This window comes from Labrus mixtus, chromosome 6 (assembly GCF_963584025.1).
Source record: "Labrus mixtus chromosome 6, fLabMix1.1, whole genome shotgun sequence".
Lineage (NCBI taxonomy): Eukaryota > Metazoa > Chordata > Actinopteri > Labriformes > Labridae > Labrus > Labrus mixtus.
The window spans coordinates 9,529,158-9,556,363 of NC_083617.1; the positions used below are offsets into that span (position 1 = coordinate 9,529,158).

The window sequence follows — 27,206 nt, forward strand, 5'->3', positions numbered from 1 at the left end:
TCTTCCGTCACATATTTAACCAAAATCTGTCGCAAGCAAGAGAGAGAGAACACTGTCTAGTTTGCAAAATCACGCCTGTACAATTCAGACACAATTAGCACTAAATAAGACGAGTGTCCGAAACAAGAAAAACGATAAGGACAGTACTCCAAATTGCACTTTTAATTGCCACACAGACGTTTTGAGCAGACGCTCTTCTTCAGTGTGTAACTGGCAATATTCACAAACATTCACAAGTCCATGTGGCAATCAAAAGCACAACTTGGAGTACTGTCCTTATTGTTTTTCTTGTTTCGGACACATCTTTTTACATGCCAAATAATTACAGTGTAAATATTTTATATAAATGTGTTATATTTGTCTTCATCATTTTATTGTGTAGAAGTTTTCTCTGCTGTTGTTTACTTTGTTATCTATGTTTTATTATACTTCTGTGTCTACTAGTCTATATTATATAACATTTCATTATATTACACTATATTGTTCATATTGCACTATATTATATTATATTATACTACATTATATTATATAACTGCACTCTGCATTACTGTGGTACAACACTGCCTCTCTTCTCTGCTGTTTACATAACTTGCTGCTATTTTATCATACCAAGTCACTTTAATCACTTGTCACTTTATCTTGTCATTCTCTGCAAATACTGTCTCAATTCTCAATTCCCCCAGTTAACTTCATTCATTTTGTACTGTATATACCCCCTGTTTTTATTTTTATTTATCTTATCTATTCTGTTTAATGTGTATTTTTGAGCTTTCTTGTCTGTGCTGCTGTAACGCCCGAATTTCCCCTCTGGGGATCAATAAAGTACTATCCTATCCTATCCTGTCTATTCCTTGTATGTGTAAAATTACTCTGCAATAAACCCTGATTTTGATTCTTGTTCTGATTGTGAATCTGTTTTGTGGCACACTAAGAATTATATAAATAAACGGGTATTGGAACACATCCAGTAACATTGTTGTCAGGGCTATGGAAAGAGAGAAGGGTCAAATGAAGCCAGGATGAGATCATGATTCTTACTTAAAAGCCCAAGGTGTCTTTTTGGGTTTTTTTTTGGTGCCTTTATTGTAGAGATAGGATAGTGGATAGAGTTGGAAATCAGGGATAGAGAGAGTGGGGAATGACATGCGGGAAAAGAGCAACAGGTCGGAATCGAACCTGTGACAACCGCTTGGAGGACCATAGCCTCCACACATGGGGCTTGCGCACTAACAACTAGGCTACCAAAGTGTCTTTATACATATACATGGTTGGTGTATGGTCCTGTTTGTGTGCGAGGAACAGTTGTACGTGTTGTACAGGATGGGATGGTGCAGGCTCCTTTTATAAATGTGCTTCGGCTTTAAAATGTGCTTTTGATTATTTTTTAATGAGTTTGTATTGTGTTTGTTTGGTTTTTTGTCTTCAGTAAAGCACATTGAGTTGACGATGAGTTTCAGATGTTGAAAGAAGTGGTTCTTCATGATGAGCAAAATATACAATTATGTATGCCAACTGTATATAATGACTACTTTTAAATTAAATTCAAACATCCATTATGTTCTATAGACATCATCTATGGTCACAGTAACCAAGATTATGACGATCAAATTATTATTTTTTTTCTCAATTTTTCTTCCAATGCCAGCTCCTTCTCCTTCTGAAATGATACCCATTTCACACATCACAATTCATCTTCTATTTTTTGAAACTTTGACAACAGCTATGAAGAGAGATCTAATGCAATATGCCTGGCAGCGGTATTAACTTCTGAAAAAACCTCTCCCGTTTCTCAGAGAACGCCAGGCATGGCTTGCACATAGGGAGATCAGAGAACATGGCCGCTGCTGTTCGCCTGCTACCATCAATCAGACCCCAAATGGCTTCCCTGACACCACCGCTACTCATTTTCCAGCGTGCCTTATGTGGCCACCATCTTGAAAAGAGGAGTAGGGAAGAAATTGGCGAGGTGAAAGGTTTTTTTTTTTTTTAAGGAAGGCTGGCTAAAATCACAGCCAAGTAGCCTCCTAACAAAATGTTTCCAAACACATCATCTGGAGAGGAGGGCTGTTGATGAAGTCCAGGTGAACACCAGCACTGAGTAAGTCAGTTCTGCTGTCAATATTGTATGTTTAAATTTTTTCACACACACGCTCACCCCTACCTCACCCCTCCCTCGTTAATATCATCCTCCATCTTCACACTCCTCTATATCTTTTACTTGACTCTCCTGTCCCCCCGCCCCCCCCCCTCCCCCCATCAGCCCCTCCCTTCCCCTCCCTTCTGTGTGCCGAGGCCAGAGTCAAATTTACAACAACTGTCAAAGTCAGGGATGACAGATAAATTAATCTTCTCTTCATGAGTTTACATCCCAGGCATCTGGGCTGCTGATCTGGCCCCTAACAAGCGCGGGGTCTCAGCGAGCTGTCTTTTAAAGCTGATGTTTTCATGGCCAGAGATGAATTACCCTGTCACAAGAATCTATTTATACAGCAGTTAGAGGGTGGGGCTCTGGATGCAGGACAACGTGATTTCATGGGTTAAGGTCCCCTTGAAGCATCTCTTAAATCTGGTTCTGTCTGACAAGCATCAGCACCACCAGGTCCATTTTTAGAATAGTGTTGGGTTTAGATTTTCTTCACATATGCAGAATGATTGTGTTTTTTTTTATATCTGCAGTTTCTGGCTGCTGGCTCGTCCTCTGAACATTCCTCCCCACATGGATCCAAAAGTAAACTTCACTTTGATAGTGGCTCCATTAGGCAAATCACATTACTGTGGAGTGTAAAAGCATATAGAGCAAATGTAAATTCACATTCATCATCCCAAAGTCGGAGAGGAGTTGGAGTACGAGGGGAGAGGGTTCCCCAGGTGGATCATGGACCCATTATCCAACTCAAACAAATCCATGTTCAGACTCCCACCGGCTCTAAAAGAGCATTAACTGACAGACAGGTATGTTTTGACAAAACATGAGAGCTTTTTCATTCACCATTTGCATCTATAGAGGGGGTAACTTTAGTTATCAATATAACAGCAGCAGTGTTGATAATGCAAAGTCGAACAGAAAATAGTTTTGATTTATTTTGAATATAAATCCAAATCAAGCCCTAATATACTTTTTTTTTCTGGTCGACTAAAATTGCAAATCCTCTTTTAAAAGCTTTTAAGTAATTTTCTTCATTTAAGGTACAAAGCACTCTACTCTTCTCAAAACATACTTTTACATTTCCATGGCGTCACCAGTGTGGATGTTTTGCACCATGTCAGAGCAGAATAACATGATTGCATTTTTTAAAAAAGTCTGACGCAAGATTCAGAGGGGAGGAAAAAGTTTTCTTTTTACATGGTTAAAATAAAAGAATAAATAATTGAAAAGTCATAACTCATTTTTGTTTTTTGGTGATGTCAGCTTGTATAAAATGTTAATGTATCTATATATACATTTTTGCTGAATACATATCGAGCCTATATCAGCCATTAGGAGCAGGAAATAATTGTTGGTATTCCTACTTTTTAGTCTGTTACTCTTGAAGAATAAATTGTGAAATTTACTCTTTCAAAATCTCCAGATGTTAGCTACTAGCTAGCTGCTAAACCGGTGGTCACAAGAATCTGAAATACAGCAGATGTGCAAAGAAACTTTTCATGCCATTTTATTTAAAATAATAGACACATCAGGCAACAACTGATTCATACAAATTTTCATTCATACATTTTCATAGTGTAGTTACTGATAATACATCATCCAGCCCTATAGTATCACAGATGCAAAAATGGACCTCGTCATCATAAGGCCTTGAAAATCAGATTTTCTTTTTTATTCAATCTTCAGCAAGAAAATCAAAGATGACCAGATAGTGCTTTAAGCGTTCACACATGTTTGTAACTGAGCGACAATTTAAACATTTACTTTAAAATTCTCTTTCAAAGGGTGTTTGTCAATGTAGCCTATGCAAAATCCCGAGATGTTATTGCAATACCATGGTTGGCCACTAGGACAGTTTGAAAGCAACTTTTTTTCTTTTTACCATCATCAGTTCAAAATACATCCTGTTTGCAGTGGCCTCAGTTTAATGAATTTATCAGCAGGAAATAATGACGCATGTGAGTTCTTATCTTATCTTACACATTATACGTCAACTACAGGACGCACACTAAAGTAACGGTTGGTGCCTAAATAGGTGCTATTATCATAATGTGACCTACATTCTCAAGGTGGCTGTGTGTTTGTATTCCAGTGTGATCATGAAACAAAATGTGTAACCTGTTCCTGAAAGTGCTGATGACTTTCCTGTTTCACCCTCTCTCGCTCTCTCTCTCTGCGTCTCGCTCTCACTCTCTCATTCATCTTAAAATGGATTGCTCTGTCACCTGGACTAACACTTTACTGAGAGCAGCCATCAATACTTTTTGTCAAAAACTGCAGGCTGCGCCAGACATGTCATCAATCACCATTTACATAAAACAAAGAGCTTTCTATGACTGCCAGTCAGCGGCAGGACTGCGCTGACTTTGCTGGAGATAAAAGGAGCCGTGTCTATAGGTCCACAGAGACACCGACTGCACTACAGGCCTACATGTGTTGTCAATCTCATACCAATTGCTATTGGTTTGCAAATAGCAAGCAATAAATCAATGAAACAGAGCTATTTGATCTTATCCATAAGACTGGAGGTGACCCTGGAGCTTTGAGGAACTGCTCTGAATGAACAGGCAGGTTAATGGATGGAAATAGCACCGTTGGGGAAATGACTGTCATAATGTTACCAACAAATTCCATAATGACAGAATGTCATATTTATAAGCATCCAGACTAAGGCCTAATGACAAAAAGCAACTGTAACATCTGATGGCTTCAGCAGCATCTGCGGCATGTCAATGTCCACCTGTGTTTGGACGAGTTCATGAGTCAAGAGATATGACCGGCATCCTCTCCCCCACCTCCATCATCATCCCCCCCCCATTTCTCGCTTAAAATAAGCCAGCATTGATGTGAAACACACACCGGCCTCAGAGGCCTGGCTCATACATTCACAGTTTCTGACACCCAGAGGAAAGCTAGATTTCATATCATTTATTTAACAGTAGAAATATGGTAATCTTCTTTATAATTGTTCCCCCTTCAATCCATTTTTCCAGACAAACACAGCGAGCGGGCCAAAAACTCTGAGATAATCTATTCAGCCGATATGGTTTGTTATTTTAGAAGTAATGTATTGCATAAGCACTTAAAACTGATTCACTAGAAACTAACAAGATTTCCTCTGTTTTCTTCTCACCTAAGGTTCGGCAAAGACGCACACAAGCATGCCATGTGAGTGCGCACGCATGCATACACACGCACGCTCACAAAGAATTCAATTTGGAAACCATCATTGGAGCGCAGAGGAGAACTGGAAAGTCATATTGCTATAATGCTCAGATTATCAATCATTCTGACAGTTTATTGGCTTTATCACTGTACATACCATTAAAATGATGTCTGGCCCAGATTGTCAGGGGGCAAACATTAAACAGGCCGGGATTAAAATGCAGATCCCAAACACCTTCCCCTCTGCTAGCTGAAATTGCACAGGACCAGGCAGCTGACTTTGGATTTGCTGTCAAAGGAGACATCGCATCAACACGGAGCCGGGCTGACGAGTAGATAGATAGTGTCACACTCAGGAAATGCAGAGGCTTCCCTCTATTTATCACACGCTGTAGTCAGTCAATGCACTAAAAGAGTGATAACAAATGAGGGGAAGAAACATCTATTAATCTCCCCTTGCACTCCTAATCAGACATCATTGGCAAACTCCTTTGCACTAGACTGACACGCGGCTCGGCTACAGCTCATGAAGGAACATATTAATACCAACACCAGTGCCATTAAAAGTAATTTTTGGTGGCTCTGAAGCAGTGAGGAAGGGAAACATCCGTATTTCAAAAGATCTTGACAGTTAAAAGGTTGTTAATGGGCATTTAAATGCAAGTGCAGCTGCCAAGCTGGCAAAGCGAGCCATAAAGCAAAAGAAATGTCTCCTCTCTCTCAAAACCTTTAATCAAAGCCGTGCAAAGAAAATATACCACTCTGCTGCAAGTGTGAAGTAAAAGTTCTAACAAAACAAACTCTCTTACTTTTTTTAAAGTTTGCGTAGTTATTAAAAAAGTATGGTTATATAAAGAGCCCGACCGATTTACCGGCCGGCCGATAATATCAGTCGATATTAGCATATCAAGTGACTATCAGTATCGGCTAATTTAATCTCTGATGTGCACCGATTTTACTAGATCTATTCACCATTCATTTGAGTATCATTGTATTACACTAGCAGCTCTCTTTCACTAGAGTATGCTATATGGATTTCAACAAGTATTATCAATCTCAAGCATACAAATGTAGTTACCAATGCCACTCTTTTGGCATCTTTTCCACAAGTGTTTAATAACTGCATTAGAGGGATCAACACAATAAATATGTATATCTTTATCTATCAATCTCTAGGGATTGTAGATAGATCCAAGGATAAATATGTATTGGCCAATATATCGGTATCCGATTTTTTGTTTCCCTAATATCAGCCCCAAAAATCCCATGTCGGTCAGGCCCTAGTTATGTAGTCTTTTTCTGTTTTTCCCGACAAAAAAAAAAATCTCTGTTTGGAGTGCAATAATGATTATTAATACTGAGACTATGAGGAATTAAGATTTGCACCTCCAAATAAAGGTATATTTTGGTTTTGGCAGGTAATGAAAATCAGGTTACCTTCCACATTTGCAGATGATATTAATATTTACATCCACAATTATTGGCACAGGACACACTGATATATGATACATTCCAAACAGACTGAGACGTTTGTTCATCTACAGTGGCAGGTTAGGAAAACAACTTTGTAACCTTTTACTCACTTCTGTTGTAACCAGCAAAACTATTTCACATGTTAAGGACAAATCAAGTTATTCATCTCATATGTCTCAGTTCGGGAACTGTTTTATGTCTGACTGGTGTGCACATGGCCAGGAACAGTCTGTGCAATTCCAAAATAGAAAATATGATAATGTGTCCAGAAATTGCAAAACACTGCTCCAAGTCTGTAGTCTGGATGAAAATGTGGCATTTATTTCGACAGACAAGAGATGCCTCACAAACATCCAGATTTTTAACATTGTGAAAGAAGTCCTGACAGAAAGCCAGAATGTCCATCACAACAGCTCTGACAGATTCGATTATATGACTAACATTCTGACTGGAGATGTATTATTTGGATACCAAATTTACTTAGAACCTTAAGTGAAAGCAATGAGAGACATTTACATAGACTGCAGCAACCAGTTTATATCAGATTTTTATTACAGAAACAGATTTTTTAAAATGTTTTCTTAATCAGCAAAGGACTGGAGCAACAATGAGCGAAACAAGCAATTCAAGTTGAAGTTTACTAAGGACATTACTGAATCAGACGTGTGCAGATGCTGCATGCAGAGAGTCATTTTTTTAAGAAACATCTCAAAGAAAAACAGCGCTTATAGCGATTGCTGGATTTTGTTGGCAGAGTCAGTTATATGATGAGGGGAAATTGCACAAGAGAATTTTAACTGATATTGAATAGACTGGCGGTGGGTTGTATCTGTAGAGGCATAGCAGCCAAACACAGGATTCTCTCCAATTCAAAGATGTCATATGTAGTTCAACTTATTGTCATGATAAAGTATAATGCTGTCCTCCTAAGTTTGCACGATTTATATGCACATTATTCTCCTTTTCCATAATATTTTTTAACATATCTTTCCAGATTAGCACAGCTTTATAGATCCTATATTCAGTCACTATGTGGGATAAACAGGTAAAACAGGAAATTAACCAATAAGCAAAGACATCAATCAAATATGTTTTGTTGTTGCAATTTTCTGGATTCCTTTGTGTTATGCCACTGCTAATGTTCTTTATATGATTTGATCTGTTTGTTAAATTACATGCTATACTGAGAGGGGCTGGATGGATTGGCGATGTATGAAATGCTCGAATGATCAACTGAATATTAAATTCTCAAGATAATGAAAGAATCCTTGTGCCCTTGAAAAGATTGGTAAAACAAACTGTTAACCCTGAAGTCTCATGACAAACCACAAGATGTTGTGTCCACGTCATTTCCTTAATTCACTCCCTACTCGTAACTTCAGCCAAAGAAGGTAAACAAAGGTTTCACTTCATGACATCAACCTACTGAACATTTAGCATTCAGGCTAGCTCTTGCTAACACTGGCTTAGGCAGTTACCAGTTTTTTTTTAGTGTCTTATATTGGATCCCTTTGTCGGTGTTAAACAAAATAGGGAACAAATGAGGGGTTAATTGTAGCATATAGTTTTGATAATGTGTCAGCCTTCCTAATTAACCCTTAAAGTGTAAACGCAAACAGCTTCCTGTCCGTGTGAACTCTGCAGACGAACAGACACGGGGACCTGGACTTTGAAGCCTGTCACAAAAGGCTCGAGACAGCACTGTTCTCCTCATTAATCTCACCGATAGAGGAAACGAATAGACTGACTGGGCTCGACAATTTTTTTTGTGCTCTCATAAAGAGAAACACAGAGCAGCTGGAAATGAAACTCCACACATTATGAAAGCTATTATCCTCAGCTGCCAGTCTCGGTGAGAGAGAGAGAGAGAAAGCTGGTAATCCAAAACTAATAGGCAAAATGAGAGGTGTAAAAAAAAAAAAAAAGAAGAAGTAGGGGACTGGGTCAGATCATCTCTCTCTCTCTTTCTCTCCCCCTCTCTTTCTCCTCCAATTACTGACAGACAGTTGGGAATATGAAATGAGACTGAGGAATGAGAAATATTCATATTTTCTCTGAATGGTATTAAACCCTGACAAAGTAAAAGAAAATGGATGCTGCTTTCAATTTTTGACAGTGTATCAAATCTGACAAGATATTAAACTGATCTCAAAACACAGACTGTCTGCATCAGTGCCAAGGGAAAAATAGGATGTTCTCATCTTGGCTCATACAAGAAAGATTTATTACCAAAAAGACACAAATTGACATTTTCTAAATGACTGTGCCGATCCCTTCCTTTCACCATTATCCTTCTTCATTATCAGGCAAAGAAAAAGAGCAGGGTCTGATGTTTACTGCAGGACTCAACGCACAGATACTCAGTGGATACAGCAGCCACAACATAACTCAAACTGCTCGATCTGCAGACAGTCACTGCAGACAAAATCCCCGCAAATCCTTGATGACTGCGGGACACTCATCTACCACACACATCCATCATCTCGGAGGTTGCAAGAAGGTCATTGGTGCCGCTAATGTAACAGACTTTCCAACATCCAGGCCATTAAAAACAGCATAGACTGAGAGAGATAGAGAGAAGTGGAGGGAATTGAAGGGTAACTCTGAACATCTGAGAGTTAGTGTGATACGATACGGTGAGATACTAGGGCTGGGTATTTCCCACAACCCCACTATATGATACATATCACGATACAGAGGCCAAGATACGATACATATCGTGACATTGATTTTGGATAATGACAAGGTCCTCATATTAAAACAATTTAATCCCAGAGCTATGGCTATGGCGTTATTGTGAACTCCACCATAGGTCAATTGTCTTTCAAAACTGTCATTACAGCTTTGTAGACATGTAGATTCTGCTGCGATACATGATACAAAGAGCACATGACGATATATTGCCATATCGATTTTTTGAGCACATCCCTGATAGATACTTTATGATACGATGGAATTTGAGGCATTAAAATGAGATACCACACATTCGATACAATGCGATACACGGCCCAAGATAACAATAATCACAATACATCTGCAATTGATATATTGCAAAAATGATCATAAAATGGTACATCACAATCATCTGATTAACTGAAGAATATATAAAGTGCCGCTTAAAAGGTAAAGTCCAGGATTAATGTGCATGTTTTTTCACTGCAATTTGGTGTCAGATTCACCTTTTATCACACTTCACCTTTGTAACTTCTTTGTTTGACATTATCCCAAATTATGATCTTCTTCCTTTGTCTTCACTGCAGTCCACCTGACCCTTAGTCCACATTACCCTCACTCAAGTCAGAAGCGCCACCATGAGAAGTCATGAAGTGGTGACACCGTAAAAAAAAAAGTGTAATAATTCATCATCATATTCTTTTGTGCATAAATGTATTCATAATTCAATTACACATATAATTCTAAGCATTCTTTATACATGTGTTAATTCTAAATCTATACAACTCTCTATTTTGACAGAATGAGATCGTTTCAAAATCTCACCCATTTTTCTTAAGAATAATGCACACAAAAAAACACAGACACTTGCATCAGCTAACACCCCCAGAGAAATTTGGTCATACAAGCCTTTTCTCGCTTCCGGATATTCTTTTCAATTCTGGGTACCTCGAGCATCCTCCACTGGATCTACCACTTCAAAAACACACCTCATGAAAAAATCAGGAGGCCTGTCTGACATGTGTCCCTGTGCCCTGATGGCATGCCAACACCAAAGACCAGCATTGATTTTCTGTAACGTGGGGTCGGATTAGCCCTCTACAGGGATTAGCTGCCTGTGCAAGGCCTCGGGGTTCACTATAAAACTAATAATTAATTTAAACAGTCGGGCCCATGGAAGGATACGCTCACTACACGTTCACAGCATGAGGGGGTGAGGATGAGTGACGGACTGTCTGGCACTTTGTAAAAGACCAGCTGTGTGTTCATAAAGGCCTACTGTATCTTCAACCTGATTCGGATTGCATTGCTGTTGCCTTAATGCAGACCCTGACGGCCACCGCTACACATTTATAAAAGTTTCAAGAGATTAATATGTACTATTTACTGTTACTGATGGATATCTATCTGATGTAGATTACCATCAGGCTTGGTTTAATGACTCTGATTGCCGTACAAACTCGTAAATATTCGATGAGATTGCTGGGAAGTGTTTGGCTGATAAACTCAAACTGACAAGGACACGTGTTCACTCTCAACCAATTCTTAATCCTTTTCAAAGGTCATAAAGATAGAGAATGTACTCATTTATAGGCACAATGCATGTTAAAGACAACAATATCGGAAGTGCAGGATAAGAAAACATCCAGATTACTAGACTGTAACACAACAAGCGAGGTAAAAATGTCTCCACAAGAGAAGCAGACCTCCTTCTTGACATGTATCAAAGAAATGAAGACAGATAAAATAACAGGCAGCAGATATTGTAAAAAAAAAATACAATTAAAACAAAGCAAAAATACTTAATTACCTCTTTTCTCTACCAAAAGAATCATCAACAATGTAGTCAGCAGGTCTTTTTAGGTGTATTTAGTGTTTGAGATTAAAGGTTGATCCGATTAAGGGGATTTTGTTTTCTGATAACTTAGATCCCAGGAATGAAATACAAAGTCATTTTGGTTGGGGAAAACCAAATCCAGGTCGGATTAAACCATTCTCCTTGTGTTTTTGCCTTCATATTAGCATAGTTGGCTTAATTCTTAAGAATTTAGAGTAGTTTACATTGTCAAAACATTATTGTTGGAATTATATGTTGATACGACTGGCATGCTATTTGATGAATGCAAACAAAGTCTTTATGTATCCGAATGACTCAAATATATGTGCTTCAATTCAGGGACTTCAAAATATCTATATAAACGTACACATAAACTTCTACACCCCCGCCCCCCCCCCCCAAAAAAAGAGCAAGCCTAAAGCTGTATGAAAAAAAGGACAGATGTGTCTTTTACTTGAAGTGAAACAAAAACAATGAAAACCATCAAAAGTTGAAGCATCGCTCTGTTATCCTCCCCCTCCTTTTACCGAGCTGCCAATAAGGTTGCCATAGTCAGCGAAGGTAAAGGGATTTCTCCTTCTCTTCAGAACACTTTGATCTGACTGACACACAAACGGCCCTCAGATCACAAGTCTGCAGACCCTGTTGGGCCTCTCTGCCTGGTCTGCTTGTACATGTACACTTGGTCCCTGTGAGGATTCCTCACCCTCCTCCCATTTCCCTTCGTCTTCCCTTTATCCCTTCTTCTTCCTCCTCCTCCTTCTACTCCTCTTCCTCTGCTGTTTGGTGCTTTTTGAAACATCTGAGTACAGACATGTTCAGAGCTTTGGAGGACCCAGGGGCCTGAGATTCCAGACAGAGGGAGAAAATAAAGAAACTCTACAGTGCCCACGGTGCAAAAGCTATCTCCCTGTTACCACAGGGGAGAAACTCTTAAACATCACCAAACGTCTGGACAGACGGAGAAGATCAGAAGACTGTTTGGTTTGTTGTGCACATAATCATACTGTCAGCTAATGGTGCAGCCGGCAGCTCACAGTGGAGCCGCTGTGATGGAAGTCAATGCATTTATCCTAATGGAGAGACATGGTTTTCTGAGGAGAATAAGAACACTGTTCAACACAGACGCCTCGTCCAAAAATGGAAGGGTTGTTACTTGTAGTTTTCCAGCACAGACGTGTCAGCATCACGGACATGAAACATGCCGTCACTGGTTCTTATCTGGATATGTCCCTGGGTAGAAAAGTGAGGCAACAGCTTACTGATGTCTTGCAGCCTGCCTGACCATTAAAACATATTTCCATGCTGATGGATGTCAGATGAAGCATTTAAAAAAAAAAAAAAGCATAGCGTGCCCTTGATTTTTGAGATCATTCCCAACTAGAGTTTTCTAAACTTATTCTCCATGCTTTTGCAAAAGGGGCCAAGCAAATGTAGACTGTAAACTAGTTAAAACAATAGAGGACAAAGAGTGCAGCTGGGTGCGAGCGCGGGGGCTGTTATCTCACACAAATCATCCTGTCTGACCAATATCGAGTTTTAGGGATGGCGGCTTGGAAGGACAGTCAGTGGGTTTTATAAGTGAAAGCTGTGAAAGATGTGAGTTAGTTTATCTAAAATGGAAACAGGAAATGAGTTACAGCTGTGCTGAGAATGTGGCACAGCTGTCCAGGGCCAGATTAAGCATTTAACAAAAAAGAACCACGAAGGTTGTCGGAGGTCTGATATTGCAGATAAGGCAACTAAGATGGCCACCATTTATCACTACAAGATTGGCCAACCACGATTAAACCTGACTTCAATCATTGAGGTTTAACGATTATTATATTAGTCCCTCGTCTTCACTAAGATGTAAATTCTTTTTGAAATCATGAGGCCTTCATGTGCTGCTACATCTTATAACGGCCTCCAACTCCTTTTTATGGTCATGAGATTTACTCATCTACTGACAACATTCATCACGCAGCCCTCTTAAAAAATCATCCCCTTAAATTCAAAACATGGCAAAAAGTGCAATCATCCTCCAGAATCTTGGCATGCATAAGCCATGTATCTGTCTTCACTTTTCACCCCTGGGCCTTCTAGGAAAGACTGTGGGAGATTGAAAGCCATGAAGCGACCAAAACTGCCTGAACTGAACCAAAGGAAGCTTCTTTGTTCCTCTTCCAAAACAGGATCCAAATCTTTTTTTTTTTTCTTCCCCTTTTTTTTCCCCATTTGGGAGCCAGCCGAGGGAAGTAGAAGGATGGCAGCCCCTCTCTTTGCTCTGTTCTAATGTGTTCCATGCCTTCCAGTTGCTTACATCATCAATCTGGGAGATGGCTAAGTGTGATGGGGTGAACATAAACAGTGCTTGAGTTATGGGCTAAAAAGGGACACAGGTTGTGTCTCAAAACGTAACTCGGCGCCCTCTTTGCGTTTCCTTTTATGAGAAAAAGCTCATACGAGGAGTTTCTAATCACTGCTGAGTATCTTAAATGACTTTGCGCGTGTTATTTACCTTAAATCCAGCGCCACAGCCGAGAGGAAGCAGCTTTACGATATTGGATTTCACCCACATCATCAACTTCAAGCAGTGCGCTTGTTATTGACAGCCGAATGCCAGTCCTAATCATCTCCCTTTTAATGCGCGCTTTAGAATGCACACCCTCGTGTCAAAACCTGAGCGCACATTAACGCTCCCAAAATCGTCTACTTACTAAACATGTCAGTAATGAATTATACATCTGACTTTTTCCCCCTCTCTCGTATTTACATGGTGTTTCTGCAGAATTTGTGTAGTACTTGTAAAGTATCTAATAAGTGTTTAAATATGCACGAGAGTCAAGATCTTAGCCGTTTCGAGCAAAGTGCAGTGTGTGTTTACACAATATCAAAAGGCTCGGCAATGTCTGTCAAAATGAGTAAGACATATGGACGGTTTGTTTTTCACTTGCCAAAAAAGAAAAGGGGAGTATGTCCACTTGGGCCCCATCAGGTCAAATCATAAAGATCCATCACTGGCTTTGCACTGGGCTAAAACGCCAAGGAAACATATTGTAGATTTTAAGACCCTTTTTATTCAGCCAGACTGTGTACTAAAACTAATTGGATTTCTGTCAATGGAAAAAATATATCCCTGGGACAGCTTTGAACTCAATAGCTCTGACTATCCAACAGCACATGAGGGAGTGAGACCTTGCCACATGCCAAGCACCGGGGAGGAAAATTAAATCGGTGGTCAACATAAAATATTAAAATAGCATGGTATCGACTTTTTGAAAAATGATGTCAGGGCTCATTATAGCCAGCAAGGCAGTGAATTAAGCTATATTTAGTGGGTGATAATTGAAATCATAGCTGTAGTCATTACCGCTGACAAGTTTCTAAATAATACCCAATAAATCCTTTCTTTTTAGCAAAGTCCCCCTGACAGCTGGCAGTGTTGAAAAATATAAAGTACAGAAACAGAATCTCTTTTCCTTTCTTTCCCTTCCTCCTCATCCCCCCAAACTCTTCTCTCTTTCTCTCTGCTAGAGCCAATAAAATGTCAGCTTTTATTCTCCTCCTCCAAAGTGTTGGCTAGATGTCAGCAGACCCTTCTAAAGGTCTGCCACTGCGAGCTGAAGGCCTGTAAATCTCTGTGTCAGTGGCACGCCATCCGTCTTGGGATATACAATAAAAAATGTGACGCAGTCATAAAAGGAATGGCATCACTGCTCCAGTATATATAATGTGAACAAAAGGAACATAAAGATGTTCCATTCCATTCAGAATCCAAAACCACGAGATGGACTCGTATTGAAGGAGAGAGGAGGCTGAGGCGAGCTCGAGGAGGCTGATGGCAGCTCCTGACAGTGATTAACAGACGGTTCCTCTGCCATCAGTGGGCTTTAGTTGTGTTTTAACAGAGAGATAAAGATTTATACTATATATATATATATATATATATATGTTACACTGTGGGTAAAGGAAATGTGCAGCTGAAGGGACGATAGAGTGGCTACTCGACTGGCTGGAAGGATAAGGATGTCAAGATTCTGGATTTTAACAACAACAAATACCCTGAAAAGACCAAACCACCAAAATTGAATCAATCCAACTAACAAGTATGTAGCATGAGCCTCAAACTATGCTTATCTGTGCTTGAAACCTCCACTGTTGTCCAAAAGGCAATTAAAATATTTCAATAAACCACAACGCTGAACTTGTTATTGATATGGTCCTTCATCACTGTGACACGGCCATTGCAGTTTATTTTAAATCAATCCCACGCACAATTTCCTGCTGCTGCAAATATGCAGTGAATGTGTATTAAGCTGCAGCTAAATTTAGACCCCATCAACTGCCCAAATCGCCCCTGTTTCAGTCATATTAGCTGAGAACTATACTGCAGCCTGCTGTTTTCGAAACTCACTGAGCCCTAAATGTTTAATAAAACTATGTTTGTGACCAGTTTTTTAACGATTTACATTTTATGACCCAATAAATGGGCTTTGGGTTCCCGAAGACAAAGGCGAAGCTGGAAAGAAGGCGAGACGGACTAAAGTTAAGTAGGTTGTGGTCCTTTCATTGACTTTGTTGATAAAAGAAAATTATAAAATAAAGTAAGTCACAGGGGAAATGGAAATAAAAGCTTTTTTTTTTGTCAATTCAGCGATTTATTATAAATCACTTTGACTCTGACTCAAGGGGCACGAGAAGTAAACATTAGAAATAACTGACAATGAGTCAATCTGTAGTTAGTCATACATTGTACTGTAAAATCGAGAATATACACAGTTTCACACATGAACTCCTTAAAAAATTCCAGAAAATTTCAGGAGGACTGACCCTAAATCCTCCTGACCTGGTCCTTCACACATGTACATCACAGCAGGGGACTTTGGGGGAGGGTCTCCTGAGGCAAGAGGTGACTTAAAAAGAACAACACAGAAGTGACTGACGAAGCAACAGAGTTTGCTTTACGATGCTTTATGATTATATTCATATGGAGTTTGGACGCCTGCTACAGCTACCAGCATGGTAGTAGAGTTCAGGTGAGAATTACAGACCTCCATCGAACGAGTCCCACTGGAAACCTCTTCTGGAATCTTTTCAATCAAAAATCTGGATTTCTACACCAGATTTTACGGCAACCTGAGTCAGTGTTTAACGTGTTGAAAACTCTTCAAAGTACGTTCAAAGGACTTTAGCCAGTACATCCCATTCAAACAAACAGAACAAGTCCCTCTGCAGTCCTTCACTATAAGACCCAGTGACTTAGTTAGTTAACTGTCCTCAACAGCATGAAAAGTGTGTTTGCAGCAGTCTTAATAAAGAAAATTCTGATACATACAACCTCAAATTGGAGAGATGGAGGACCAGGTAAGTCATCCATTAGACATAACATCTGCAGCTCTACAGTCTGTCACCCCATCAGTTTCCTGAAGTACTACATCATTTAAGAAAAAAAAAAAACAATCTACCCGTGTGAAAATTAAAAACCATAGAATGACTCCAAATATCAATGTCCTTGATAAAAATACATTACTTCCCGCCAGACCCTGTCCTTCTGATCCATCTGGTTTAAATCTCACAGTGCTGCGAGAGCATCCTCTCTAATTTATGAGACGCAGATCAGGTTATCCTCGAATATCGGCCTTAACAGGCCTGATAGATCGGATATGGAATACATTTCCTCAGCAGAACAGAGTCCGCCACCACTATTACCAAACACACACACTCTATGCTCCCAGTTAAGTGATTTGAGGACTTCATACTGCCAATGTTTCATATCCTCTCCTCCTAACTGACACTTTATCTGCATACCGGCATCTCTGAAGATTGAACACTTAGACAATGACAGGCTCTCGTGCCGTTGTCACTTCTCATTCTAGGACCGGTCTAATGCCTCATACTGGGCTTCTGCCAATAACTGACATCCCCCCCAGCGCTCGTCCTCCTCCCCTCGCCATCAAACAGCCAGAGTCTACCTAGCTTGGATAGAAAAGCATCACTTGATGTCTGTGACACTCATTTGTCAATTAGCAGGCCTCTTCCCGTGTTGACATACAGCGACTTGAAAGACAGAGCGGCGCCTGTGACGAATTAAGAGAGACAGATGAGTGAGGCATGAGCGGCGGAGTAATACTATAATGTTCTTTAGATATGAATATAAAACGACACAGCTGACAGGCCATACAAGGTTTTATTTCATTTCTCAGTGTACCAGGCCTCCCTACTTTGTCTTCTTTGTTCTCTTTTCATCAGACTGCTTACATCTCATTTTGACAGCCGGGCGACATTTAGAGCACTTTCGTTTTAAAGCGCGAGTTAGCATACTTGATTTGTCATTAAAATGCAAAACGCCTGCCATCACCAACATAGCCAGGGTGAGCACATATCCCCTCAGACACACACAGACACAGGCACACACATACTGTACAGACACACACATATACAGGTAGCATCTGCAATGCTAAGTCCAATATGGACACTTTTATTTCTGAGTGGTAGGTGGAATTTCATGTTACAATTTGTGTGGGTTCATCTACTACAAAAAAGCATTCTATGGAACAGTGTGCGAGCAGCTCTGCAAACATTGGACAGCGTCTTGAGCTGAAACAATTCCCCGTCTCGGCAGCAACAGTTATCGCTATCACCTCCTCTTAAGCCTTTTGCCCACAAAATAGTTTTTTAAACCTGTACAGTACGATTTGGCCAAAGAATACATAACGTGACGAGAGAAAGCTGATAGGCCGCACGGACCTTTAACAACGTCCAGACCTCACTGAGCTCACAGATTTGTAAACTGTGTGCAAGGATTTCCAATGCAAATCCATGCACACAGTTTTAAATCGCAAACCCTTTTTTTTCTTCTATGCAACACAAAAAAACTGGTGACAGCAAGAAAGTAGCATTCACACATACACAGAAAGCTCTACCAACACAACCACTTCCTCACCCACTAGGAAGCCAATGTGACAAACCCTTTAATCTAGTAATATACAACACAGCCAAAAAAGCCAGTTTTCAGCCAATAGCATGATGAAAAGATTTGTTATTTGGGCTGAAAAGAAAAAAATCTTGAAATGTGACTAATTTTGGATAACATTTGGCCACAGTGGACAAGAAGTAATCAAGGACATACTACCTTTAATTTATTGTCTTTAAATATAACACTTAAAAAAATGTGAAGCCAGAATAAAGCTTAATGTGTTAAATCAACATCAGAAACTTACTACGATATGCTTCTTTTTTTCCCCCCACTTTTATTTTGAAATCATCTGTTGAGGTGTCCTAAAACTGGAGTACATTTAAAGCAAAATATCTCATTAAAGTTTGTGGTAGCTACAACATTTATATAGAACGGACGAGGTTGTCTGTAAAATTCAGACCATCTTGCACTATGATCAACAACTTGTAAATATATAACATTTTCTGTAACATATTTTTCACACCTCTGTGATTTAAGTAGCTCAAACAAATCTAGTTAAAAAAATAAGGGCGAGGGTTGGGTTACAGTTTCAGAAATGCTGTCACTACAAAACCGAGTTTGTTATCAAGAAGCAATGTCACATCTAAGAAGGAAGGTTGTCACTGTTCTAAAAATGTTTGGATTCTTGCTGTGACTCACAGACATGTGTCCTCCTCAAACCTCATGTGTCCAGGGCTGTAACACTGCATGTAACAGATGCCAGCACCCCAGTCACAGAGAGGAATCATGTCATGACAGCACATGCCCACTCGCTGCACTGTGTACACACCTGACCTGGAACAAAGTGGACGACACAATGCCACCCATGCTAGTCCTGAGACACAAATCTCCCTGTGAGCCACACTTTTCAACACATTGATGAGACAGGCTGACAGTGCAGCACACAGGGAGAGGTGTGGGTGTGACAGCCCGCTACCATAATTTCATCCTGCCATTACCTGCCCAGCCACTCACAGTTATGTTCACAGAGACAGATGCACCAACACTGCATACAAGCATACACACAAACATAAACCTATGTGCGACACACACACTCACACACACACACACACACACACACACAAAAACACACAGCACTCAGTTTAAGGTGGTGCGAGTACATTGCTTCTCATTGTGACTCACTGTCAGCTTGCTGGATGAGTGTTGTCAATTGAGGTGACAGAAATAAGCATATTAGCTACAACAAACTCTGGCAATGTCTCTCTCTAGATTTGAGTCAAGCAGCACGGAGAAGTGCATGATGCCCAAGGCGGTCCGCTGAGTTCCTCTCACATGTGCATCTGTTTACACCTGGTCTGCTCGAGCTGACACTGAAACAAGGTCACGGTGTCAATTCACAAATGTCTCTACTAACTGACAAGCAACGTCAGGTAGTAGATCCTTGAAGGCTGAGACAACAAGATGTAATATTGTGGGATAATACTGTATCAGGTGAAAATCAAAATACTACCTTGGCATAGAACAAAAGTAATAGCGTTATTTCATATGCAGATGACACCTCTCTTTACTTTAAGGACGTAGGTGCCCCTTTTTTTAGCCGAGCTTCACAAGATTTAATGTTTGGAGAATGAGCCGCACTGCAGGTTATTCTGGATACAGAGTACTGTTTAATAATATACTAAGGTTCTTGTGAGGCAGTATTTTTTTCATTAATATTTTGGCTTGTTGTGCCTCTATAGTAGAGACAGGACAGTGGACAGAGCAGGAAATCAAGGAGAGAGAGTGGAACAACATGAAGGAAAAGAGCCACGGGCCGGACCCAGACTTGGGCCGGACCCAAACCCGGGGATCGCCTCGTGGATCGCAGCCTCTGTACATGGGGCGTAAGAACTAACCACCTGTGTTTTAAGCCAAATCTGTCAGCAATTCTCAATGAAGAAAAAACAAGTCCTCTTTCCCAGGAAAAGCTTTTTCACCATTAAGCTGGGAGTCAGGGGCCTCTTAGATGCATTCTTACGGAGATCAAAAGCACTAACGGGGTTGCTATGCTGAAGTAAGCATATATAACTTCATCACATGTTTGGCTGCTTATTGAGTTTCCCAGCTCTGCCTGTCCATAACCTCCAAATAGGTTCATGTGAAGAAACACATTGCAACAGGAAATTAATTTCAAAATAGATTGTAAAATTAGGTCTAAATGGAAAGTGTGTGTGTGTGCTTGGTGGAGAATCCTGCTGCATAACCATGCAAGCAGGTCAGTAATGTGTATTTTATAGGTATAGATAGAGATACAGTGTTCAGAGATCCTGTTTTCAATAAGAGTCACTTCTGGGAATTTGTTTTAACACATTTTACAAATGTCTGTAGAAGAATCAGTAAAACACGTGGGAAGAGTTTAAAAAGTGAGAAGGTGTGTATGAAATGTTTCTAACAGAAAGGAAAGCTATCTCTAAAGACGTGTCTCTTGCTACCTTAGTATACGGGTTTTGATAAGAACCCTTCAAGCAGACTATCTATAGGAGAAAAGATGAAGCACTGTGTAACGGATCAGTTTGCCCAATAGCAAACCATCAATCAATAGTCCACTGATATATGCCCCAAATGGTTGGACAGTACCACTTCATTACTTCTGCACCGCTTCTCTGCCCACACCACCCTTTGAAGTTTGGTAAAGATATCTGACATCTCAGATTATCCAAACGGAGAATTAATAATGAATTAGTAATATCTGAGTCATAAATATTTCATTCTAAACATCAAGCTCTTTATGTGACAGGTTCAAGGGCGAGAAACATAATGTCAGCCTTGATCTCCCTGAAAGCAACACGCACCAAGTGTTGTTTAAGCCAGATTTCATAATGCTGTTTGCAACACACACCAGGCCTTTCACTTCCTCTGAGGTAACAGTAAGACATCTATTATTCAGCTGTCCAAGTGTTTAGTGGCAAGCACATTGCAGTCATGATCAGATGGCAAACAATAGATTTACTGCAGTATCTGCTGTTTAGAGGCCTTTGTTGGATAATACTAATACATAAATCTCCTGATCAACCACTCTAGAATTAACTGAATGTGGTGATACGGCTTTAAATAAGTCACTTGAGGGATTGATAATAAACCATGGATAAAGGAGGACGTTTTGACCAAGAAAAAGAAGAACAAAGATCTTTTCTGTTGCAGAACTTTAAATGAAAAAACAAAATGTACACACCTGTCCTGAATATGTGACAGATGTGTTGGGAGGGCAGCATGACGTTAAGAAATGTGAAAAGTCACAAACATCATCTGCCTTTACTGCAGGTAAATTTATGTATAACCTTGTCAGTCTCAGGACATTAAATCAGTTATATGAACAATGAAAACAGCACTTCCTTTTACACCATATACATGGATACTGGGTACATTTTTCCGTACACCTGACTGTGTCAAGCAGAAAAAAACGTAATTCACCATGGGAAGTACTTTACTTAATTCTTTAGCAAAAATCATGTTGTCTAAACACTATTCTATTGTCATAGCATCTGTTCATCATATACATTATCAATTATGTACAAGGAGGGGTACACGGCACAGCGTGAGAACAAATCAAGTCATATAGTAGTGCATAAGAAAAGACATCGTCACTAAAGGTACATTAAAGGACAAAAAGGAGGGGGGCAGGTGACTGCAATCTTTCCTCGTTGCTTGTTTAGCTTCTTTTATACCATCTTGTGTATTTATTCATGTATTTAGGTTCAGTTAACCTTACACCGCTCTCAAACTCAAAAATCCAAGTAACAGGCTGAATAATCACCCATTATAGCACATTTTTGAGGTTTTCATTAAAACCTTAAATCAAGGTGAGCAAAACTGTGTGCACACACAAGCAGTAAATATTAGGTCACACGGTCAGCAGTTTTAGGGTCCTATTTCCTGAGAAAACTCAGTGTATTTGCACACATTTACAGAGCCTTGTTTTATTCATTAACTCTAAACACACATTTCCTTCAGGTCTGAACATTTTGTGTAAAGGGCGGATTTTGCAGGATGACAAGATGTAAATCAGTTCAATTGAAGACTCCACATCATCAGCACAGACAACTGCCTCAAGACAACTATTTCATCAAAAAGATTGCCTCTATTGAGCAGCGTCATGGCCTGACAGTCATGAAAAGGGTTCAGAAACAAAAGCACCTTATAACCATCATCTCCTCTCTTTTACTTGCCAGATCAACTATGCCAGCCCTGCTGTTGAAACGGCAGCCCCCTCTGAAGCGGCTGCCACGAGGTGTTCCTTCATGTCCTGACAGAGGAATCTTTTCTTCTATTTTGCCCCCTCGAATTAGCATGTCACATTTATCGATCGCGCCTTTTATCCTGCCCCAGCGTGGCACCCGCCCAGCTCTAACACTCATTCAGCCCTTTGATGTTGTGATGACACTCTGGACACCTATAGACTGAGGGCACAAATTCAATTGCACCTGATGTAAAGATGCATGTCTCACAGTAACAGACAGATAAAAAAAAGAGAGAGGGGGAGAGATTGAGACAGCACATGCTGGTGATTATATGTTTGTCGTCTGTGCATCTGTCACCTACCTGAGCTGATTGAAGCTTAGATCCAGCCTTCTTGCAAAGTGGCCGTATTGGTCCCCAAGGAAGTCTGGAATGTCGTTACAGTCATGTCCAATGTAAGATATCTAAAGCAAAAAAAAAACATGATAGATTAACAAGGAGATAAGTGGCAATGACACAATAGCATCCCTGACAAGTATTATTTTTTCTCGATCAATCTGTTAATCGTTTAATTCTTATCAAGCATAAATAACACTGTTCATATAGAGAAGGTCTTGACCATGCTTAGTTACATTCTTTAAAACATTATTCCACCAATGATTGTAAGGACAGAGAAAGTGAAAGTAAAAAAATACAAACAGATTGTAGAGATTGAATAGTAACAGTGCCATATGACTTATATACGCTATAACAACTGTGATAATGACAATACAAGTGTGTTACCATTCAAACATTATTAACAGGCTACTCCTCCTGTTAAACTGAAATGGATTTTGGGTCGTCATTTAAATTTCATGTGAGCAAGTATGATGCCAGGCTATATGATGCAGCTGTTAGGTTTCCATTCATCCTCTTTCAAACCCAGAGGAGTAGAAGCTTGTAACTGCAGTAGTGTTTACGTTTGTATAGATATAATCATTCAGTACAGTTCACTGCTGTAGCTTTGGAGGCATTCATTTGTCTAGTGAAGCTGTAGGAGGAAATGCCAAACTGAAAGTCACGACTGTAACATTAGCTACAGAGAGTCACATGACACCAGTGATGCAGGAGAAATAAACAACACTCGTATACATTGACCACAGTTTATAGTCTAATTTTTAATTAAAGTATGCTCACTTTTATGATTGAACCGCCAAAGAAAAGCGGAGGGAGACGTCAGGACAGAAGAGAAAAAAAAAAAAGTTTCTTAAACAAACTTACTTGAGTCCCATTCAGCGCGACTAACGACTCGTTCTGTGCCATAACTTCCTCCATAGGATGACAGCCCGCTGACTGGTGTGGTCAAACAAAACTACCTGAGTTTGATATCCACGCTGTTGTCAACATTAAAAGGTGAGGTGTGTGAAGACAGTCTCTGGAGATCTACTGCCGCTTTTCAAATGACTTTACAGTTTCCGCGTGCCGCCTGAATCAGCTGACCTGCTGTTGTGCGGAAGCACGTGGACACAGTGTGTAATGTCAGTGTGCTGCTGAAAAAGGTTTCCCTTTACATGTAGGCTTATTCAAACATATTTTACATTTCTTTAAAGTTTTATTTAAAAAAAAAAAAGTAGTTTAAAAAAAATGATAGCCTATAAAGTGTTTCTGAGCTTAACTTAAGAAGAAAGCTTAAAAAACTGTTTTTTTTTGTGATGTGAAAAGTCATTTGTTCTACACCTTCTTAATAACTACTCTATATCACAACAGTGACAACAGTTTAAGTCATGAATAGGCTATTAAGCATCCTCAAAACACCAATATTATAACACAGTCCTTCCTTCCTGTTGCAGTCAGACTGTTTAACCAAGCCTCCTCCCAGTAGACCACAAAACACACACACACACACACACACACACACACACACACACACACACACACACACACACACACAACCAGACAATTCACTCTGACATTGTGCAATAATAATGTTATATTAATGTTATATTATGCTTAACCATCCACTTTGTGCAATAACATGTTACACTTTACGTGCATGTCTGTGTTACACGGAATATTACGGACTACACTTTTGTCAAATAGCTGATCTATTTTTTATTTTTTTAAATCTATTTTTTAGTATCTATTTTTTTTTTTAACATTCTTAATTTTTCTTTTTTTATTTAAATTGTACTGTGTTCACTTTTTGTCTGCAATCTTTGCTCTTTGCTGCTGTAACAATGTAAATTTCCCCATCGTGGGATAACTAAAGGATTATCTTATCTTATCTTATCTTATCTTATCTTAATCATGGGTCCATGACACTGAATTGCTCAAGGCATAAACAGAAGCAATTCAGTGTAATGGACTTGACACTGCAAATGTGTCAGGAAAGAGCAATAGGCTAGCCTACTATCAGGGCTAAAGTAGCTTTTTAAGCTAACATAGATTGCTGTAACCTATGTTAGCTTACGAAGCTACTGTAGCCCTGATAGTAGGCTAGCCTTTTGCTCTTCTTGACAATTCTAAGATTTTTTGACTTGAATGTTAATCCTTCTTGAAGAAGTTTGTCTTATACACCTAAATTATGTTTCTCAGAAATACTAGCAATACATCATTCTCTTAAACCTGTAGCCTATTCCTTCTACAATTAATTAAGCAGACGCTTTTGTCTATTACAGAGTACATCTGAGCGTTAACTACAACACAAGCAAGGATCAATTTATCATAATAGTTAAAATGGCTACTTTAGCTTTTTTAAAATAATAATAATACATCTTATTTAAGTGCTTTTCCTAAATGCTGGATTATCTTGGGTATAGCCTTTTTATTACCATACATGTATGAAGGACGACATTCTTGAGGGAGTTTGTCTTAGAACCCAAAAACATTGCGAAACAATTGGCAACTTACGGTACGTAATACGATTTCTGTCCAATTATGACTGATAAAAGTTATTATTATTATATTTTTTTGCGAGATAGATCTTCGCCACTCCCCCCTGACTAGATGGACCCACCCTGTTTCCATAAAATATGCTGTTTTAATATGTTCTGTGTTAAAGGTTGTCCTCTCAAATGAAATAAAAGCAAAAGATTTCTGCCAACACTGAGGTGTTTAAAACTGCAGTCCTTTCAATGGCCACATGCAGCTATAGAACCAAAAGTAATTTGATCCCCATAAGATTAGGTATGATACATCTAAATCCTTCATTCATGGCAATTGAACAGGAGGTGGATTACTATAGCCTACATTACTTATCTGTTTAGGTTATATGAAGATTAAAAGTTCTGCATAACTGTTAAGAAATGTAGTTTGAATTTGTATTCATATGTAAAAACATATTAACAGGGATGCCTGTGCTCGATATACCTTGTATTTTGGTTTGTTCAGTTTTTGCCAATCATTGGTTTATTTATGGCGGTGCTTGCATTTGGCTACAGTCCAGATTTTCTTTGGCGTTTCCCATCCGAGAAGACAACTGGCCGTAGTGATGAGAGGACCAAAGGCCTGTTCTTTGACATTTTCTGAACTTACCTCACATTGACCACACTAAGTTTAATGAATTAACAACAGTGGTCAGATAGCGCCACAAATAGATTAGAATTATGTGGAAACCACTGTCATTAACCATCCCATTAGCTAAATTATGAATTTGGCATTAGCACTGACTGTACTATTTTGATAACTTAGATTTTGCCAACCTGTTCTCAACAATTCTACCCCGTCATCCCAATCTGTGCTCTAAAATAATTTATAAAATGATGGCAATGGCCAAAATGCTTTACCTGTGGCTTCCCAACCATTGGTGGTTTTGACCATCTTTTTTCATACACACTGTATGGACTCAGCTAACAATTAAGTTTCAGTGCATTTTGACAAAGCCTGTGCATTCTTGTTTGATCACTTGATCGCTGTTTTCACTGGAACTACTTTTCACAGAAAAGAGCTGTTATCCCATATTCTGCGGGATATTCAACATGACTCAAATGTTGTTGCTTAAGGGATAAGCTGGGTTGATTAAGTCTATTTCCTTGTTTTTTTAATTCCTTACTGGGAAGCTATGTTCTTAGATTTGATCTAGCTGCACACCTCTCTGGAGCGGGGGACTTTCCCTGTCAGAGGGGAGGGGGGTCGGGGGATTTCCTGCTATAATGAGAATATTTGCCTTTATATCAATGCTATGTGTAGTCCAATGCATGACAACATCCACAAAAGAGTGGAGAACAACATACTGACGAACAGAAAACAGAATGCAGACGTTTAATTACGTGCACGAAGATTGTAATGGTCGCGTGCAGACACTTTAGCCAGTCACTGTATATAAACATCATTCTCTTCCCATTGGCTCGAGTTGAAATCTCTGGAGTATATGCTGCCGCGTTCAGACATCAGCTTACTCGGACTTTCTGCAGAAAAAATTACTAGGGGTCTGGCTGGAGAAACTCTGTGTAAAGTCTGCGTGAAAAATGCGGCTGTTTGCGTTCACACATAGCCTAAAGTCCGTCCGGGTTGCCAAATCTCCGGAGTTTTTCAGGAGATTTCCGTATGTGTGAAAAGGGTTTATGTTTACTGGTGGAAACACTTAATGGCTTTTCTTACTAACTTTAAGAATATTATAGACATTATATTACTCATTTTATGAACTGTGACACATTGGGACACAAACTGCCTCATTACATGGAAAACAGGTATATCTAATCAACTCTAATGGGCCAGTGCAGAGGTGCCCAAACTTTTCAGCCTGCGATACCCCCAAAAAAGGGTACCAGACCCCCACTGTCCCAGTGGCTGAGGCATATAATGTAACCCAGAGCCAATCC

At 39.6% G+C, this 27,206-nt stretch overlaps 1 protein-coding gene across 2 annotated transcripts in view; it reads right to left on the minus strand.

The window, feature by feature from the left end:
• lrmda (leucine rich melanocyte differentiation associated) overlaps positions 1–23,891 on the minus strand; it is a 224,029-nt gene extending 200,138 nt beyond the window's left edge. The window contains exons 1-2 of one of the 2 annotated variants that reach the window (XM_061039884.1): positions 23,668–23,891; positions 22,771–22,871 (exon numbers count right to left, since the gene is read on the minus strand). In XM_061039884.1, the coding sequence (XP_060895867.1) occupies positions 22,771–22,871; positions 23,668–23,721 (155 nt within the window). In that variant the 5' untranslated portion in view covers positions 23,722–23,891. The remainder of the gene's footprint in view (positions 1–22,770; positions 22,872–23,667) is intronic. The other variant, XM_061039883.1, reaches the window with a different exon arrangement.
• Between the last annotated feature and the right edge of the window lie 3,315 nt (positions 23,892–27,206).